General features: G+C 47.4%; 1 protein-coding gene across 3 annotated transcripts in view; it reads left to right on the top strand.

The window, feature by feature from the left end:
- The window catches only part of LOC123746632 (acetylcholine receptor subunit alpha-type acr-16), a 34,066-nt gene extending 16,398 nt beyond the window's left edge, over positions 1-17,668 (top strand). For 2 of the 3 annotated variants that reach the window (XM_069316771.1, XM_069316772.1), the window contains exons 6-9: positions 3,811-3,988; positions 9,027-9,179; positions 13,261-13,433; positions 17,283-17,668. In XM_069316771.1, the coding sequence (XP_069172872.1) occupies positions 3,811-3,988; positions 9,027-9,179; positions 13,261-13,433; positions 17,283-17,453 (675 nt within the window). In that variant the 3' untranslated portion in view covers positions 17,454-17,668. The remainder of the gene's footprint in view (positions 1-3,810; positions 3,989-9,026; positions 9,180-13,260; positions 13,434-17,282) is intronic. The other variant, XM_069316773.1, reaches the window with a different exon arrangement.
- Positions 17,669-20,687: the final 3,019 nt, after the last annotated feature.

Genomic DNA, 20,687 nt, shown 5'->3' with positions numbered 1-20,687 from the left:
TGGCGGTGTGTCCACTCACAAGATGAGTGGCGCTGCCCAATACTGTCACTATGGCGGTGTGTCCACTCACAGGATGAGTGGCGCTGCCCAATACTGTCACTATGGCGGTGTGTCCACTCACAAGATGAGTGGCGCTGCCCAATACTGTCACTATGGCGGTGTGTCCACTCACAAGATGAGTGGCGCTGCCCAATACTGTCACTATGGCGGTGTGTCCACTCACAAGATGAGTGGCGCTGCCCAATACTGTCACTATGGCGGTGTGTCCACTCACAGGATGAGTGGCGCTGCCCAATACTGTCACTATGGCGGTGTGTCCACTCACAAGATGAGTGGCGCTGCCCAATACTGTCACTATGGCGGTGTGTTCACTCACAAGATGAGTGGCGCTGCCCAATACTGTCACTATGGCGGTGTGTCCACTCACAGGATGAGTGGCGCTGCCCAATACTGTCACTATGGCGGTGTGTTCCCTCACAAGATGAGTGGCGCTGCCCAATACTGTCACTATGGCGGTGTGTCCACTCACAGGATGAGTGGCGCTGCCCAATACTGTCACTATGGCGGTGTGTCCACTCACAAGATGAGTGGCGCTGCCCAATACTGTCACTATGGCGGTGTGTTCACTCACAAGATGAGTGGCGCTGCCCAATACTGTCACTATGGCGGTGTGTCCACTCACAGGATGAGTGGCGCTGCCCAATACTGTCACTATGGCGGTGTGTTCCCTCACAAGATGAGTGGCGCTGCCCAATACTGTCACTATGGTGGTGTGTCCACTCACAGGATGAGTGGCGCTGCCCAATACTGTCACTATGGCGGTGTGTCCACTCACAAGATGAGTGACGCTGCCCAATACTGTCACTATGGCGGTGTGTCCACTCACAGGATGAGTGGCGCTGCCCAATACTGTCACTATGGCGGTGTGTCCACTCACAAGATGAGTGGCGCTGCCCAATACTGTCACTATGGCGGTGTGTCCACTCACAGGATGAGTGACGCTGCCCAATACTGTCACTATGGCGGTGTGTCCACTCACAGGATGAGTGGCGCTGCCCAATACTGTCACTATGGCGGTGTGTCCACTCACAGGATGAGTGGCGCTGCCCAATACTGTCACTATGGCGGTGTGTCCACTCACAAGATGAGTGGCGCTGCCCAATAAACTCGCCCCTCGGGGCAAAATTTAAAATTTAAAAATTTAAAGCACAACATTACACTCTCAATAGACTACATAGAATAAAAACATTGATTCGCGTGGATAGTCACTTATATTTAAAATTAACAGTCTGTGAACCAACAGTTTTATATTAAGAAAAACCACGTGTATAAAGACCTATACTGCTACCTAATTTTTTATATTAGATTGCGTGTGAAATGAGAGATCAAGATTAAATAAAAATCCAAAATATGAAATAGATTATGCCTTGTAGGGGCCTCGTAGCCTGGTGGATAGCGCGCAGGACTCGTAATTCTGTGGCGCGGGTTCGATTCCCGCACGAGGCAGAAACAAATGGGCAAAGTTTCTTTCACCCTGAATGCCCCTGTTACCTAGCAGTAAATAGGTACCTGGGAGTTAGTCAGCTGTCACGGGCTGCTTCCTGGGGGTGGAGGCCTGGTCGAGGACCGGGCCGCGGGGACACTAAAGCCCCGAAATCATCTCAAGATCTCAAGATTGTATGTGCTTTTTTTTCCTCCAGGGCTATGGGTCCCCTTCTTCCACCCAAACCATAGTCGTGTAAGAATATCTATAAGTGTGTCAGTTTCTTATGTAATTTCTTTTATTTACAAATTTCTCGCGCCTTGGTTACCCCTTACATTTGATCAACTGTGTCTATTCAACCCGTTCTCGCACTTTCTTACAGTCAATATTGACTTATTAAATACGTGCATATGTGACATACTAAACACACTAGTTTACCTTGAAAAGCTTCATAGAAAACACTGACCTTACCTAACCTTCTTAGTATGTTAAGATAAGCATCTTATTGCTTCGTAATTACAATTATTACTTAACCTATACCTATAATAGGTTAAGTAATAACCTATAATAGGTTAAGTAATAATTACAATTATTACTTAACCTATACCTATAATAGGTTAAGCAATAATTGTAATTACGAAGCAATAAGATGCTTATCTTAACATACTAAGAAGGTTAGGTAAGGTCGGTGTTTTCTATGAAGCTTTTCAAGGTAAACTAGTATGTTTAGTATGTCACATATGCACGTATTTAATAAGTCAATATTGACTATACGAAAGTGCGAGAACGGGTTGGCCTATTCTCCAGCTAAACGAAATTTATTGAATTCTAAACTTGTTAGTACAAAAGAGATATTTACCCTCAGGTAAATATCACAACCCTACTGGTCCAGGAACCGTAGGGCTGGTATCTCGCAACCCGTTCTCGCAAATTTAATAAGTCAATATTGACTTATTAAATATGTGCATAGGTGACATACTTAGCATAATAGTTTCCCTTGAAAAGCTTCATAGAAAACACCAACCTTACCTAACCTACTTAGTATGTTAAGATAAGCATCTTGTTGCTTCGTAATTACAATTATTACCTAACCTATAATAGGTATAAGTTAAGTAATAATTGTAATTACGAAGCAATAAGATGCTTATCTTAAGATACTAACAAGGTTAGGTAAGGTCGGTGTTTTCTATGAATCTTTTTAAGGGTATCTATTAGGTTTAGTATATCACCTATGCACGTAGTTAATAAGTCAATATTGACTTTACGAATTTGCGAGAACGGGTTGTATCTCTGCATGGGTCTAACCCACACAAGGTAGGGAGAGACTATCAAGGGTCTAACCCACACAAGGTAGGGAGAGACTATCATGGGTCTAACCCACACAAGGTAGGGAGAGACTATCAAGGGTCTAACCCACACAAGGTAGGGAGAGACTATCAAGGGTCTAACCCACACAAGGTAGGGAGAGACTATCATGGGTCTAACCCACACAAGGTAGGGAGAGACTATCAAGGGTCTAACCCACACAAGGTAGGGAGAGACTATCAAGGGTCTAACCCACACAAGGTAGGGAGAGACTATCTACAATCCTGTATCTCTTTTAGCCATTCACGGGGACCAAAAGGTACCAGTAGTACTCCCCAGAATGGTACCTTAACCCGGCTCACTACCAACATGTAACATCCCATGGTATGATACCTTAGGGCACTAACGAGGTTCAAATGGGTACTGTAACTTGGCACTTCGGGTGCGATAAACAGGGGCCAGATTCACGATGAAGTTACGCAAGTACTTACGAACGTGTCCATCTTTCCTCAATCTTTGACGGCTTTGGTTACATTTATTAAACAGTTTACAAGCATGAAAACTTGCCAATCAACTGTTGTTATTGTTATAAACAGCCTCCTGGTGCTTCGGAGCTCATTAACTGTTTAATAATTGTAAACAAAGCCGCCAAAGGTTGAGAAAAGATGTACAGAGCCCAGATTCACGAAGCAGTTACGCAAGTACTTACGAACGTGTACATCTTTCCTCAATCTTTGACGGCTTTGGTTACATTTATTAAACAGTTTACAAGCATGAAAACTTGCCAATCAACTGTTGTTATTGTTATAAACAGCCTCCTGGTGCTTCGGAGCTCATTAACTGTTTAATAATTGTAAACAACGCCGCCAAAGATTGAGAAAAGGTGTACAGGTTCGTAAGTGCTTACATAACTGCTTCATGAATCTGGCCCCAGATCTTCGGGGCAGCTACTGAGTGTCAGAGAAGATAATGCCGGTGTTATGGGCTAAGAACTAACTAAGCATTACATGTTACCGCTTCAGCTAACCAACCGGTACAACCTGAAGACGTCGTCCCATTGGCATGTGAACGGCGGGACCCTGCGACGCCTCGACTTCTGGTACGAAGACGTGCCCGAGCCTTACTACACCATGCACGCCGAGTTCACCATCACCCGTAACTCTCCGTCCTTCGTCTCTACCGTAGTCCTCCCGGCCTGCGGTCAGTCTACTCTTCTAGTTATTGTACTATAGTGATGTAAGTATAGTGACTCTCTTCAGCTACATGAACCCGAGCTACTGTCTTAGGAATGTCAAGAATTAAGTTAATGTTATTTGTTGTTCATTTATTATGAGCCCCATACCCATCTTGTGGGTGTAGGTGGACTCCATACCCATCTTGTGGGTAGAGGTGGACCCCCATACCCATCTTGTGGGCGAAGGTGGGACTCCCATACCCATCTTGTGGGTAGAGGTGGACCCCCATACCCATCTTGTGGGTGTAGGTGGACCCCCATACCCATCTTGTGGGTAGAGGTGGACCCCCATACCCATCTTGTGGGTGTAGGTGGACCCCCATACCCATCTTGTGGGTAGAGGTGGACCCCCATACCCATCTTGTGGGTGTAGGTGGGCTACATACCCATCTTGTGGGCGGAGGTGGACCCCCATACCCATCTTGTGGGCGGAGGTGGGCTACATACCCATCTTGTGGGCGGAGGTGGACCCCCATACCCATCTTGTGGGCGGAGGTGGACTCCATACCCATCTTGTGGGCGGATGTGGACCCCATACCCATCTTGTGGGCGGATGTGGACCCCATTCCCATCTTGTGGGCGGAGGTGAACTCCATTCCCATCTTGTGGGCGGAGGTGAACTCCATTCCCATCTTGTGGGCGGAGGTGGACTCCATTCCCATTTTGTGGGTGGAGGTGGACTTCATTCCCATCTTGTGGGGTGGAGATGGACCCCCATACCCATCTTGTGGGCGGAGGTGGACTCCATACCCATCTTGTGGGCGGAGGTGGACTCCATACCCATCTTGTGGGCGGAGGTGGACTCCATTCCCATCTTGTGGGCAGAGGTGGACTCCATACCTATCTTGTGGGCGGAGGTGGACTCCATACCCATCTTGTGGGCGGAGGTGGACTCCATACCCATCTTGTGGGCGGAATTGGACTCCATACCCATCTTGTGGGCGGAGGTGAACTCCATACCTATCTTGTGGGCGGAGGTGGACTCCATACCCATCTTGTGGGCAGAGGTGGACTCCATACCTATATTGTGGGCGGAGGTGGACTCCATACCCATCATGTGGGCGGAGGTGGACTCCATACCCATCTTGTGGGCGGAGGTGGACTCCATACCCATCTTGTGGGCGGAGGTGGACTCCATACCCATCTCGTGGGTGTAGGTGGACCCCCATACCAATCTTGTGGGCGGAGGTGGACCCCATACCCATCTTGTGGGCGGAGGTGGACCCCCATACCCATGTTGTGGGCGGAGGTGGACTCCATTCCCATGTTGTGGGAGGAGGTGGACCCCATACCCATCTTGTGGGCGGAGGTGGACCCCCATACCCATCTTGTGGTCGGAGGTGGACTCCATTCCCATCTTGTGGGCGGAGGTGGACCCCCATACCCATCTTGTGGGCGGAGGTGGACTCCATACCCATCTTGTGGGCGGAGGTGGACTCCATACCCATCTTGTGGGCGGAGGTGGACTCCATTCCCATCTTGTGGGCAGAGGTGGACTCCATACCTATCTTGTGGGCGGAGGTGGACTCCATACCCATCTTGTGGGCGGAGGTGGACTCCATACCCATCTTGTGGGCGGAATTGGACTCCATACCCATCTTGTGGGCGGAGGTGAACTCCATACCTATCTTGTGGGCGGAGGTGGACTCCATACCCATCTTGTGGGCGGAGGTGGACCCCCATACCCATCTTGTGGGCGGAGGTGGACTCCATACCCATCTTGTGGGCGGAGGTGGGACCCCCATACCCATCTTGTGGGCGGAGGTGGACTCCATACCCATCTTGTGGGCAGAGGTGGACTCCATACCCATCTTGTGGGCGGAGGTGGACCCCATACCCATCCTGCGATAGCTCTGTTACTCTGTTCATGAAATATTTAAGTATATCATTCGAAATGAACAACCGAAAATCTTAGTCAAATATCCGATTTGCTGTGAAGGAAATACATACACGTGGTTTTAGCCTTTCCACCCTCGCCCATTATAATGTTTAAACGCCCATTTATAGAGAATTATAAACAATGCTTTAAACTGCCTAGCTAAACGAATTTGGAGATTGAGTTCCCGGAGCCATTTTTTTTTTCAGGGATATTCCTGCGCGGGCCCTAAGCCTCTGGCTGGCCCACTGGACGGGCCCTAAGCCTCTGGCTGGCCCACTGGGCGGGCCCTAAGCCTCTGGCTGGCCCACTGGGCGGGCCCTAAGCCTCTGGCTGGCCCACTGGGCGGGCCCTAAGCCTCTGGCTGGCCCACTGGGCGGGCCCTAAGCCTCTGGCTGGCCCACTGGGCGGGCCCTAAGCCTCTGGCTGGCCCACTGGGCGGGCCCTAAGCCTCTGGCTGGCCCACTGGGCGGGCCCTAAGCCTCTGGCTGGCCCACTGGGCGGGCCCTAAGCCTCTGGCTGGCCCACTGGGCGGGCCCTAAGCCTCTGGCTGGCCCACTGGGCGGGCCCTAAGCCTCTGGCTGGCCCACTGGGCGGGCCCTAAGCCTCTGGCTGGCCCACTGGGCGGGCCCTAAGCCTCTGGCTGGCCCACTAAGTGTTGCTTGTTTCTGTTTTACTTGGGCGGAGTATGAGTATTTATGACTCGTATGGTCGCTTTAGTAAGATTTTGCCATATGTGTTTAACAACTTCTTCTGCTCTGCCCGGGGCCATTAAGTGCCTGTGTAGTCTGTCACTCACAGGATGGGTACGGAGTGCATATTAAATGAGGGAGGGAATTATCAGAGGGGAAAGCGCCAAGCCATTACGACTATATAGCACCTGGGAAGGGGTCAGGATAAGGATTTGGGATGGGACGGGGGAAAGGAATGGTGCCCAACCACTTGTGGACGGTCGAGGGGATTGAACGCCGACCTGCATGAAACTAACTGTATGAATTAAACTACGAAAAAGCGAGGCAGTGACCGAAAAATACCTAACATTTCTGAAGGTATTTGATTAAAAGTTCCTCATCTAAGACTTCTTTCGAAAGTGTAAGAACATACAGGCGATGAGTCACAATAACGTGGCTGAAGTATGTTTACCAGACCACACACTAGAAGGTGAAGGGACGACGACGTTTCGGTCCGTCCTAGACCATTCTCAAGTCGATTGTGCCTTTGATTTGAGAATGGTGTGGGAGCCGGTCGGCCGAGCGGACAGCACGCTGGACTTGTGATCCTGTGGTCCCGGGTTCGATCCAGGCCGCCGGCGAGAAACAATGGGCAGTTTCTTTCACCTTATGCCCTGTTACCTAGCAGTAAAATAGGGGCCTGGGTGTTAGTCAGCTGTCACGGGCTGCTTCCTGGGGGTGGAGGCCTGGTCGAGGACCGGGCCGCGGGGACACTAAAAAGCCCCGAAATCATCTCAAGATAACCCGTCCTCTTAAAAATAACATCACTTTTCGCTGGTATGCCAAAATGGGCCAAAAATACCAAATACCAAATAGGCCAAAAATGGACATAATTTGAAATGAAATCGGCTTACGAAAGTGACGTACTGTCCCGTTTTCTGTTTGAGTCCTCCGGCTTACTCGGAAAGGTTGAGAGAGGAAACTTTCCATTAACGTTTTTCACGACGTTTTGAAACTTTAGAAGAATTTCCTGCCCACCTAACCTACCAGAGGACCTTTAACTTACTGTTTCGGAAAAAAAAATCCGAAATTTATTTTCAATTTTTTTCATTTTCAAATTACGTCCATTTTCGGCCATACGGGCAAACGGCCAATCGACTTGAGAATGGTCCAGGACGGACCGAAACGTCGTCGTCGTCCCTTCACCTTCTAGTGTGTGGTCTGGTCAACAAACGGCCAAATTCAGACGTAACTTGTAAGAAGACAGGTTGAAGGAATATCTAATTGACATCATGTAACAAATTTCACTTACATTTCCTCATCCAAAATAAGCCAATTTTGTGATTAAGTCTCCGTGGTGTAGTGGTAAGACACTCGCCTGGCGTTCCGCGAGCGCTATGTCATGGGTTCGTATCCTGGCCGGAGAGGATTTACTGGGCGCAAATCCTTAACTGTAGCCTCTGTTTAACTCAACAGTAAAATGTGTACTTGGTTGTAACAACGATTCTTCGCGGCAGGGGATCGTATTCCAGGGACCATAGGATTAAGGACCTGCCCGAAACGCTACGCGTACTAGTGGCTGTACAAGAATGTAACAACTCTTGTATATATCTCAAAAAAAAAAAAAATATATATATATATTGTGTCTCATTTGATAAATTTTTTGAACAAATCATATACGTTAGCTTCCTATTAAATTATGTCAGAAACGTTTTGTTTAAAATTGTCTTTACTTAATATGGTTCCTCTCTACCTAGAAATAAACTAAAATATGTTCTTATATATTTTTAATGAATACAATTATTATTATTATTATTATTGAGAAAATCCACTAGGCCAGTGAGGAGGGTACGAACCTAGGACCAAGGCAATGCCCAGCCGCATACTCTACCACTAGACCACCGTAACTTGTAAAAAAGTCATACAACCGGATTCCTACTGAAATCACAGGAAGTCTGGAGGCCCCTACTGGAGCCAGTCCAGGTTTTACATATGACCCACAAGGCCTTCTTGAGGTTATCTTGAGATGATTTCGGGGCTTTAGTGTCCCCGCGGCCCGGTCCTCGACCAGGCCTCCACTCCCAGGAAGCAGCCCGTGACAGCTGACTAACACCCAGGTACCTATTTACTGCTAGGTAACAGGGGCATTCAGGGTGAAAGACACTTTGCCCATTTGTTTCTGCCTCGTGCGGGAATCGAACCCGCGCCACAGAATTACGAGTCCTGCGCGCTATCCACCAGGCTACGAGGCCTCTGGTGGAAGGGCAAAGTGATCCTACACCTTACTCCTCAACAACTAATGGCAGAGTATGATTTTCTGGTCTCAATAAACATACTTGAACTTGGTAGAGTATATGCGGCTTGGCACCGCCCCGGCCGTAGGTTCGAGCCCACCTTACAGCCCTAATGGATTTCCTCACTGATCACATTAATGTAATTTCTGTGTCATTATCACAGTTGTGTCGGTGGCGACGCTGGTGCAGTTCCTGCTGCCAGTGAGCCACAGCAAGAGGGTGACAGTGGGGTGCACGGCCGTCCTCCTCACCCTCCTCCAGCTCCTCTACCTCGCCCACGCCATCCCTCCCCTCGGCACCTCCATCCCCATCATTGGTGAGCTCCCCCAACCTTGTATTTATTGTTAGCAAGGTTAGGTACACACCACGACAGTTACAGCTCCGCTCCTGTGCCAGGTAAGTTACGGGCTCACCATAGCCCGTGCTACTTGCCCCGCTCCTGTGCCAGGTAAGTTACGGGCTCACCATAGCCCGTGCTACTTGCCCCGCTCCTGTGCCAGGTAAGTCCACTACGGGCTCACCATAGCCCGTGCTACTTGCCCCGCTCCTGTGCCAGGTAAGTCCACTACGGGCTCACCATAGCCCGTGCTACTTGCCCCGCTCCTGTGCCAGGTAAGTCCACTACGGGCTCACCATAGCCCGTGCTACTGGGAGCTTTTTGTTCCCAGTAGCGAATCTTAAATAACAACAATAAGTACACACACACACACCACACTGTGCTCCCCTATTCTATATCACAGATTACAAAGTATAGATCAAGACCTGTCTAATCTACACTAGCACAGGTTGAAATACCAATAATTGTCACCAGAATCTTTTTTTTTTTTTTTTTTTTTTTTTGGAGATATATACAAGAGTTGTTACATTCTTGTAGAGCCACTAGTACGCGTAGCGTTTCGGGCAAGTCCTTAATCCTATGGTCCCTGGAATACGATCCCCGCCGCGAAGAATCGTTTTTTCATCCAAGTACACATTTTACTGTTGCGTTAAACAGAGGCTACAGTTAAGGAATTGCGCCCAGTAAATCCTCCCCCGGCCAGGATACGAACCCATGACATAGCGCTCGCGGAACACCAGGCGAGTGTCTTACCACTACACCACGGAGACTGTTAATCTAATTAACTCCTAACTATACACCAAATTCTAATATATAATATTATTAATTTACTCATGGGAATGTTGTTTTAATGCTCAGTTTTTAATGTTTTAATGCAACTTTAATGTAAGTTCAGTAGAACTTCGGTTTCAACTCTTTTGACCATGTCGTAGCTCAGTCGATTAAGGCAGCGTCTGGGATGCTCTCGGACGCAGGTTCGAATCCTCGTCACGGCCCTTGTGGATTTGTTCATTTAATGCTCAGTACTTTAACTGATGAGGGTGTTTTTAGGGTAGGCTGTTCCATGGACGAGCATAGCTTGGAGGACGTGTTATGCCAGGAATTAGACAATTGTTGATTTTTTTTATAATCTTGCCCCGAGGGTCGAGTTTATTGGGCAGCGCCACTCATCCTGTGAGTGGACACACCGCCATAGTGACAGTATTGGGCAGCGCCACTCATCCTGTGAGTGGACACACCGCCATAGTGACAGTATTGGGCAGCGCCACTCATCCTGTGAGTGGACACACCGCCATAGTGACAGTATTGGGCAGCGTCACTCATCCTGTGAGTGGACACACCGCCATAGTGACAGTATTGGGCAGCGCCACTCATCCTGTGAGTGGACACACCGCCATAGTGACAGTATTGGGCAGCGCCACTCATCCTGTGAGTGGACACACCGCCATAGTGACAGTATTGGGCAGCGCCACTCATCCTGTGAGTGGACACACCGCCATAGTGACAGTATTGGGCAGCGTCACTCATCCTGTGAGTGGACACACCGCCATAGTGACAGTATTGGGCAGCGCCACTCATCCTGTGAGTGGACACACCGCCATAGTGACAGTATTGGGCAGCGCCACTCATCCTGTGAGTGGACACACCGCCATAGTGACAGTATTGGGCAGCGCCACTCATCCTGTGAGTGGACACACCGCCATAGTGACAGTATTGGGCAGCGCCACTCATCCTGTGAGTGGACACACCGCCATAGTGACAGTATTGGGCAGCGCCACTCATCCTGTGAGTGGACACACCGCCATAGTGACAGTATTGGGCAGCGCCACTCATCTTGTGAGTGGACACACCGCCATAGTGACAGTATTGGGCAGCGCCACTCATCCTGTGAGTGGACACACCGCCATAGTGACAGTATTGGGCAGCGCCACTCATCCTGTGAGTGGACACTCCGCCATAGTGACAGTATTGGGCAGCGCCACTCATCCTGTGAGTGGACACTCCGCCATAGTGACAGTATTGGGCAGCGCCACTCATCCTGTGAGTGGACACACCGCCATAGTGACAGTATTGGGCAGCGCCACTCATCCTGTGAGTGGACACTCCGCCATAGTGACAGTATTGGGCAGCGCCACTCATCCTGTGAGTGGACACACCGCCATAGTGACAGTATTGGGCAGCGCCACTCATCCTGTGAGTGGACACACCGCCATAGTGACAGTATTGGGCAGCGTCACTCATCCTGTGAGTGGACACACCGCCATAGTGACAGTATTGGGCAGCGTCACTCATCCTGTGAGTGGACACACCGCCATAGTGACAGTATTGGGCAGCGCCACTCATCCTGTGAGTGGACACACCGCCATAGTGACAGTATTGGGCAGCGCCACTCATCCTGTGAGTGGACACACCGCCATAGTGACAGTATTGGGCAGCGCCACTCATCCTGTGAGTGGACACACCGCCATAGTGACAGTATTGGGCAGCGCCACTCATCCTGTGAGTGGATACACCGCCATAGTGACAGTATTGGGCAGCGTCACTCATCCTGTGAGTGGACACACCGCCATAGTGACAGTATTGGGCAGCGCCACTCATCCTGTGAGTGGACACACCGCCATAGTGACAGTATTGGGCAGCGCCACTCATCCTGTGAGTGGACACACCGCCATAGTGACAGTATTGGGCAGCGTCACTCATCTTGTGAGTGGACACACCGCCATAGTGACAGTATTGGGCAGCGCCACTCATCCTGTGAGTGGATACACCGCCATAGTGACAGTATTGGGCAGCGTCACTCATCCTGTGAGTGGACACACCGCCATAGTGACAGTATTGGGCAGCGTCACTCATCCTGTGAGTGGACACACCGCCATAGTGACAGTATTGGGCAGCGTCACTCATCCTGTGAGTGGATACACCGCCATAGTGACAGTATTGGGCAGCGTCACTCATCCTGTGAGTGGACACACCGCCATAGTGACAGTATTGGACAGCGTCACTCATCCTGTGAGTGGACACACCGCCATAGTGACAGTATTGGGCAGCACCACTCATCCTGTGAGTGGACCGCCATAGTGACAGTATTGGGCAGCGCCACTCATCCTGTGAGTGGACACACCGCCATAGTGACAGTATTGGACAGCGTCACTCATCCTGTGAGTGGACACACCGCCATAGTGACAGTATTGGGCAGCACCACTCATCCTGTGAGTGGACCGCCATAGTGACAGTATTGGGCAGCGCCACTCATCCTGTGAGTGGACACACCGCCATAGTGACAGTATTGGGCAGCGCCACTCATCCTGTGAGTGGACACACCGCCATAGTGACAGTATTGGGCAGCGTCACTCATCCTGTGAGTGGACACACCGCCATAGTGACAGTATTGGACAGCGCCACTCATCCTGTGAGTGGACACACCGCCATAGTGACAGTATTGGGCAGCGCCACTCATCCTGTGAGTGGATACACCGCCATAGTGACAGTATTGGGCAGCGTCACTCATCCTGTGAGTGGACACACCGCCATAGTGACAGTATTGGACAGCGCCACTCATCCTGTGAGTGGACACACCGCCATAGTGACAGTATTGGGCAGCGTCACTCATTCTGTGAGTGGACACACCGCCATAGTGACAGTATTGGTCAGCGCCACTCATCCTGTGAGTGGACACACCGCCATAGTGACAGTATTGGGCAGCGCCACTCATCCTGTGAGTGGACACACCGCCATAGTGACAGTATTGGGCAGCGTCACTCATCCTGTGAGTGGACACACCGCCATAGTGACAGTATTGGGCAGCACCACTCATCCTGTGAGTGGACACACCGTCATAGTGACAGTATTGGGTCGCTCCACTCATCCTGTGAGTGGACACACCGCCATAGTGACAGTATTGGGTCGCTCCACTCATCCTGTGAGTGGACACACCGCCATAGCAGCATGTACAACACCCCCCAATAGGAATAAAACCCGCTATCCATCGGTCAGGTTAATGTCTGTGACTCCATTTACATATTTCAAAGATTGTACTTGATTATGGTATGTGTTCGGACAGTGCGGTTCTACGGACAGACGTTGGTGGTGGTGGTGACGAGTCTAGTGGTGAGTGGGGGTCTCCTGCGCCTGACCCAAGGGCCGCACCTCGCCCAACCTCCGCCGCTCAGCCTCAAGAAGCTGCTCACGGGACCCCTCGCTAACATACTCTTCCTTCACGACTACACAGAGAAGGTGAGTGGCTCTGTTACCTCTGTCGTATGGTTGTATGCCTGCTACCTTGGCTCTAGTTCAGTTGTTAGTGCAGTCACCTCATAACTGACTAGTTCCGGGTTCGATTCCCGGGCAGGGCAATGTTGGCGAGTTGTTTAGGCACTTTTCCTTACACCCGATGCCTCTGTTCACCTAGAAGCAAATATGTACCTGGGAGTTAGACCAATGTTAGCGTTAATAACAGTTAATAAGCTGGCGGAGGTCGTCACAGATGACTTAACCCTGGAAACACACACCGTAACAGTCCCTTTTTTCCGCTTGTTACAACTTGTAATAAAGTTGTTACATCTTGGCTTAACGTGTTTATGACGTATTAGAACGCTGTTACAACGTGCTATATTGGTTGCTATAACTGGTTAGGTGTTAAAAACTTGTTCGAACGTAGTACCAACGTCGTAGTTTCGCTGTGTGTTTGCTGGGTTAAACATACCTAACTTTGACGAGACCACACACTAGAAGGTGAAGGGACGACGACGTTTCGGTCCGTCCTGGACCATTCTCAAGTCGATTGTGACATGAGAATGGTCCAGGACGGACCGAAACGTCGTCGTCCCTTCACCTTCTAGTGTGTGGTCTGGCCAACTTACTTTAGCCACGTTATTGTGACTCATCGTCTGCATACCTAACTTTTCCCTACACAAGTCTTAGAGGTGGAACTTTAGAAGGCATGATAAGTTCAGACAGTGATGACCAAACCATACTTCAGAAGATGGACAGAAACGACGACGTTTCTGTCCATCTTGGACCATTATCAAGCCATGTGTTCATACGTTTCTGTCCATCTTGGACCATTATCAAGCCATATCTTGAGGTTATCTTGAGATGATTTCGGGGCTTTAGTGTCCCCCGTGGCCCGGTCCTCGACCAGGCCTCCACCCCTAGGAAGCAGCCCGTGACAGCTGACTAACACCCAGGTACCTATTTTACTGCTAGGTAACAGGGGCATAGGGTGAAAGAAACTCTGCCCAGGTAAGGTAGATTACATGGAGTTAATTAAGTAGTACTTAGTTCTACTCTTAAACTGGTTGAGAGAGGTACAGCCTTTGACATGATTGGGAAGGTCATTCCATATTCTGGGTCCCTTGATTTGTAGAGCATTTCTAGTTTGGTTAAGTCGTACTCTTGGAATATCAAATAGGTATTTGTTTCTGGTGTGGTGCTCATGGGATCTGTTACAACCTTCTAGGAAGCTTCTAAGGTCAGGATTGACATTGCAGTTCAGAGTTTTAAATATATAGAGTACGCAGGAGAGGATGTGCAATGACTTAAGATCTAATTAATATCTAATATTCAATAATTACTAACTCAATCATCTACGTCAATGCTGAAAATCGCAAAATAATTGCAACATATGTTGCCTAGCGGATATTGACACTAACGGCATATCCGAAGTAGAAAGCTGAAACTGATATATGTAAATTTAACACTTTGGTCTGCTCGGCCCACACCCCCTTTCCCGCCAAACTCCCAAGGTTGGCCGGGCGCTCCGCCACACTCCAATGTTTACATTTTTTCCCGTTTTCTGATGTTATTTTCGTGCTACGGCATTCATTTTAGTGTCGAATTATTCGCAATAGAATGACACGCATTTTAAAACAAGTCTCATAATTATCTGACAATAAATGGAGTTTGGGCATTTTTTTATTTCGATGAGTACTGTAGGGTCATCAGCCAGCAAGCGTTTTTTTTTTTTTTTGATGACAACGGGACCATCATTCTTTTCCGACTGTCAAAAGAGCAGACTCTTGTTGACCAGACCACACACTAGAAGGTGAAGGGACGATGACGTATCGGTCCGTCCAGGACCATTCTCAAGTCGATTGTGAGAATCGACTTGAGAATGGTCCAGGACGGACCGAAACGTCGTCGTCCCTTCACTTTCTAGTGTGTGGTCTGGTCAACATACTTCAGCCACGTTATTGTGACTCATCGCCTGTAGCAGACTCTTTTACAGTACTAATGTCAATTTAAATAATAAATTGGGCTTAGTGACTACAGCTAAGTACAAAAACTGGCGCATCGTCATTACCAAGTTTTTATATTGTACAACTTCAAAATGCTTATTTTGTAGTAAGTAGCTGTTAAGCTCAGTTGAAGCTATGACTCGAGGTGTGCTTCACTCCAAGCTCATACTCCAGCTGCATCAATCTAACCTAAACACACCAAGATATTTATCAAGGGAAAAGGGGGCGAATCCCGAATCCGAGCGCTGTCCACTGAATATTTATCAAGGGAAAAGGGGGCGAATCCCGAATCCGAGCGCTGTCCACTGAATATTTATCAAGGGAAAAGGGGGCGAATCCCGAATCCGAGCGCTGTCCACTGAATATTTATCAAGGGAAAAGGGGGCGAATCCCGAATCCGAGCGCTGTCCACTGAATATTTATCAAGGGAAAAGGGGGCGAATCCCGAATCCGAGCGCTGTCCACTGAATATTTATCAAGGGAAAAGGGGGCGAATCCCGAATCCGAGCGCTGTCCACTGAATATTTATCAAGGGAAAAGGGGGCGAATCCCGAATCCGAGCGCTGTCCACTGAATATTTATCAAGGGAAAAGGGGGCGAATCCCGAATCCGAGCGCTGTCCACTGAATCCCGAGCCCGAATCCCGAGCGCTGTCCACTCAGCCTGATGGCTGTGTGGACAGCGCTCGGGATTCGAAGGCCTAAGGTCTTGGGTTCGATCCCCAATGGAGGCGGAAACAAATAAGCAGTTTCTTTCATCATGATGCGTCTGTTCACCTAGCAGTAAATAGGTATCCGGAAGTTAGACAGCTGCTACGGGCTGCTTCTTGGGGATGTGTAACAAAAAAAAACAGGCTTAGTCGAGGACTGGGCCGCAGGGACGGTAAGCCCCGAAATCATCTCAAGATATCCTAAAGATAGCCAAGCCATTACGACGCTTTAGCACTTAAAAATTAAAACCTAAGTCATAATTAAGTCATAAACCATTGTCACTTTTTTAAATTGGAAAATAAAATTCATAAAATTTGTATTACATATCGACATTATTAGTAGAGTGGAAAGTCATACAGGATCAAGTATTTGTATACATTAATTAGTTTCCTCTCCTAACCTAACCGAGTTAATTAGTTTCCTCTCCTAACCTAACCGAGTTAATTAGTTTCCTCTCCTAACCTAACCGAGTTAATTAGTTTCCTCTCCTAACCTAACCGAGTTAATTAGTTTCCTCTCCTAACCTAACCGAGTTAATTAGTTTCCTCTCCTAACCTAACCGAGTTAATTAGTTTCCTCTCCTAACCTAACCGAGTTAATTAGTTTCCTCTCCTAACCTAACCGAGTTAATTAGTTTCGTCTCCTAACCTAACCGAGTTAATTAGTTTCCTCTCCTAACCTAACCGAGTTAATTAGTTTTCTCTCCTAACCTAACCGAGTTAATTAGTTTCCTCTCCTAACCTAACCGAGTTAATTAGTTTTCTCTCCTAACCTAACCGAGTTAATTAGTTTTCTCTCCTAACCTAACCGAGTTAATTAGTTTCCTCTCCTAACCTAACCAAGTTAATTAGTTTCCTCTCCTAACCTAACCGAGTTAATTAGTTTCCTCTCCTAACCTAACCAAGTAAGCCGGAGGACTCAAACAGAAAACGGGACAGTACATCACTTTCGTGAGCCGATTTCATTTCAAATTAAGTCAGTTTTTGGCCATAGCGCGCATACGGGCGAAAAACTACGTTATTTGTATGAGGACGGGTTGAATATATTGTCGTAAGTAGTAGATGCAGTATTAGTAAACACAAACTGGAGAAATGTGTAAAATCCTCGTTATTTATTATTTATAAAAACATATACAGGTTGGTCTGAGCGGAGGCGGGGCTGAGGACGGAGAGGTCCTGGAGGAGACCCGTCCTGCATCCTACCTCCATGAGTGGCTGCTGGTGGCCGCCGCCCTCGACCGCCTCGCCGCCATCACCTTCGTCGCCGCCTTCGTCATTACTCTCATCGCCTACGTCGCTCCCGTCTGAGTCTCCCCTCTCATGCGAGAGAAAACGGGAGAAGCTGTTGTACAACCTATGACGACTGGAGTTCTTATACGTTTACCAGCGTCCCATATGCTGCTGATGTTATCCTGTTTATGTGTGCTTCTGGAGGTAGTGTTGGTCCGCCACCACCAGAACACCTCCTCCACCACCAGGACACCTTCCCCCACCACTAGGACACTTCCCCCACCACCAGGACACCTCCCCCCACCACCAGGACACCTCCCCCCACCACCAGGACACCTCCCCCCACCACCAGGACACCTCCCCCCACCACCAGGACACCTCCCCCCACCACCAGGACACCTCCTCCACCACCAGGACACCTCCCCCACCACCAGGACACCTTCCCCCACCACCAGGACACCTTCCCCCACCACCAGGACACCTCCCCCACCACCAGGACACCTCCCCCCACCACCAGGACACCTCCCCCACCACCAGGACACCTTCCCCACCACCAGGACACCTCCCCCACCACCAGGACACCTCCCCCACCACCAGGACACCTCCCCCACCACCAGGACACCTCCCCCTCCACCAGGACACCTCTCCCACCACCAGGACACCTCCCCCACCACCAGGACACCTCCCTCACCACCAGGACACCTCTCCCACCACCAGGACACAGGTGTCCTGATGCAAAAGGGCGTACCCTCCCCCTTTCCCCAGGACAAGGGTCTCCAGTATCATTACGTCTGTGTAACGCGACCCATTGTATAAGCTGGTTACTCCGCCCCCTATGTTGACGCCTGGCCGCCATGTTCCGCTAGTTTATTGTGCACCCCATACTCATCCTGTGAGTTGTACTCTATTGTGCACCCCATACTCATCCTGTGAGTTGAGTATGGGGTGTGTGTATTGTTTTGTAATATTCAAAATATATTTTGAGTATTACAAAATACATTTTGTAAATGAAATGTAAAATACATGCATATTTGTGCCCTTTGTAATGCATTTTTGCGCTACCACTCACAGGGTGAGTATGGGGTGCACAATAAACTAGCCGCCTTCGGCGGCATTTCTCAACACTCAAATTTATTTCACAATATGGTAAAGATTTTGAGATAACATGTTTTAAGCCTACTACCACTACTACCACCACTACCACTACTACCACCACTACCACTACCACCACTACCACTCCAGCCCACACGTAACATTAAGTAACAAGAAAGAGTCGACGTTTTGGTCCCAACTTTTATAGAGCCATGTATGGACATATTAATGAAAATATTAATTAATTGGCGTTATTTTAATTAAATTTTAATTGAACATTTATATTGTGACTTATTCTCTGCACTCTACTATTATAATGTATTATTTATGCTGTAACTTGCTATATATTATATCTTATAAACATGCTATATATTATATCTTATAAACATGCTATATTATAGTTTCAATGTCCCTGGCTCTTCTTACTCTAATTATTCTTATAAACAACCCCTAGACTAAGTATTAAATATTTATTAAATAATAATTATAATTAATTTACCATAGATTTCATAAGACATATTTACAAAGGAGGTAATTAGCAGACAATTCATCACATTCAATAATAATTTTAATATATTAAATGGGGCTCTTATATTAGTTTCTTAAAAGTTGTTCAATGTCAAAGAAAATTTTTTGACAAGTTGTATATGAAAAGGGCTGCAATTGTTTCAAGTTTCAGTACTGCAGCCTAAATAGAAAGAGAAATTTAATTTTTATTCTGTTTTTTCAAAAATATTACACATTTTCAAGCGAGTTCAAACTTTTCCCCTTTTTAGATATAATCATTCTATGGGACTTTTCTGACACATTAGCAAAAAATAAAATAAAATGTTTATTTAGGTAAGGTACATACATACAATAAATTTTTACAAAGATTGGTTGACTTATAGGTAGAGCTAGTACATACAATGCCTAAAGCCACTATTACGCAAAGCGTTTCGGGCATAATGAATAATAAAGGATCTGTAGGAAGGGATTTTCCAAAACATATTTAGTTGTCCTAATACAAATAGTCAAAGTTCCCCCCCCAAAAAAAAATTATGCAAATATATCATGTTTATTGTTATTTATAAAATCAATAAATGAACTTAGAAAAAAACGCTTCCTTCAGATTGTAGAGACAAAAACTTTACATATAAGGTGTAAGTTTCATGTAAATTGAATAAAAATGAAAGAGTACTGTGGTGTTTGTGTGTTACTGAGGAAGTCTTGGTTGTAGGGTTGATGTAAAGTCATGACTTGGTTACTGAGTTTAATACTTAATATGATTACATGACTAGTAGCTACCAAGCTTGGCGGGCGTCCTGTACGCTCTCTTGTTTACCTTCTCTCTCTCTGGCGTCCCAGCCGCCGCACATAGAAAACGGATGGTACCATTTTCTGTGAACATGACAAGTACCAACTCATACATCTTACTTGAAATATAAATCATTAAAAATAATAAAGTCTAAGGTTATCTTGAGGTTATCTTGAGATGATTTCGGGGCTTTAGTGTCCCCGCGGCCCGGTCCTCGACCAGGCCTCCACCCCCAGGAAGCAGCCCGTGACAGCTGACTAACTCCCAGGTACCTATTTACTGCTAGGTAACAGGGGCATTCAGGGTGAAAGAAACTTTGCCCATTTGTTTCTGCCTCGTGCGAGAATCGAACCCGCGCCACAGAATTACGAGTCCTGCGCGATATCCACCAGGCTACGAGGCCCCTTTGTGCTGCCATCTGTGGCTGAAGTTGACATCAACCAATTTCCTCCAAAATTGGCACCCTTATAGATAGGCTTACGTGCAGTCAGGTGTATAAGTTTCATGTAAATCGTCCGATAAACAAATAAAATTGAAAAAAAAAAATCAATTTTTGTTTAACTTAATTTTTTTTAATAAAACTAATTACAATTTTTTTTTAATATATGTTATTGTGATAGCTGAGAGTCATAGACCTGATTTCAGTTGACACTTGTGTTTAATGTTTTACCATTTTGGAAAATTTTTCACACATAATTCAATATTTTTTTCTCTCTTCCTATTTATGCTACGATGCTGAGACTTGGGCCAGTTGAACCAAATTTCATATACAACTAGCCAAAAAAGTTTGACTGAAATCGAACTAGTTTTCATTTAATGCATTTTTTTTTTTTAAATTTGGAACTAATGACTCCTTAAATTGGGTATTACAGTAGACTCTAATACTTAATTTACTTATATAATTATTTATTTATTACCGTATT

The sequence above is a fragment of the Procambarus clarkii genome, chromosome 85 (genome assembly GCF_040958095.1).
Source record: "Procambarus clarkii isolate CNS0578487 chromosome 85, FALCON_Pclarkii_2.0, whole genome shotgun sequence".
Lineage (NCBI taxonomy): Eukaryota > Metazoa > Arthropoda > Malacostraca > Decapoda > Cambaridae > Procambarus > Procambarus clarkii.
This window is presented reverse-complemented; position numbering and strand designations above follow the sequence as displayed.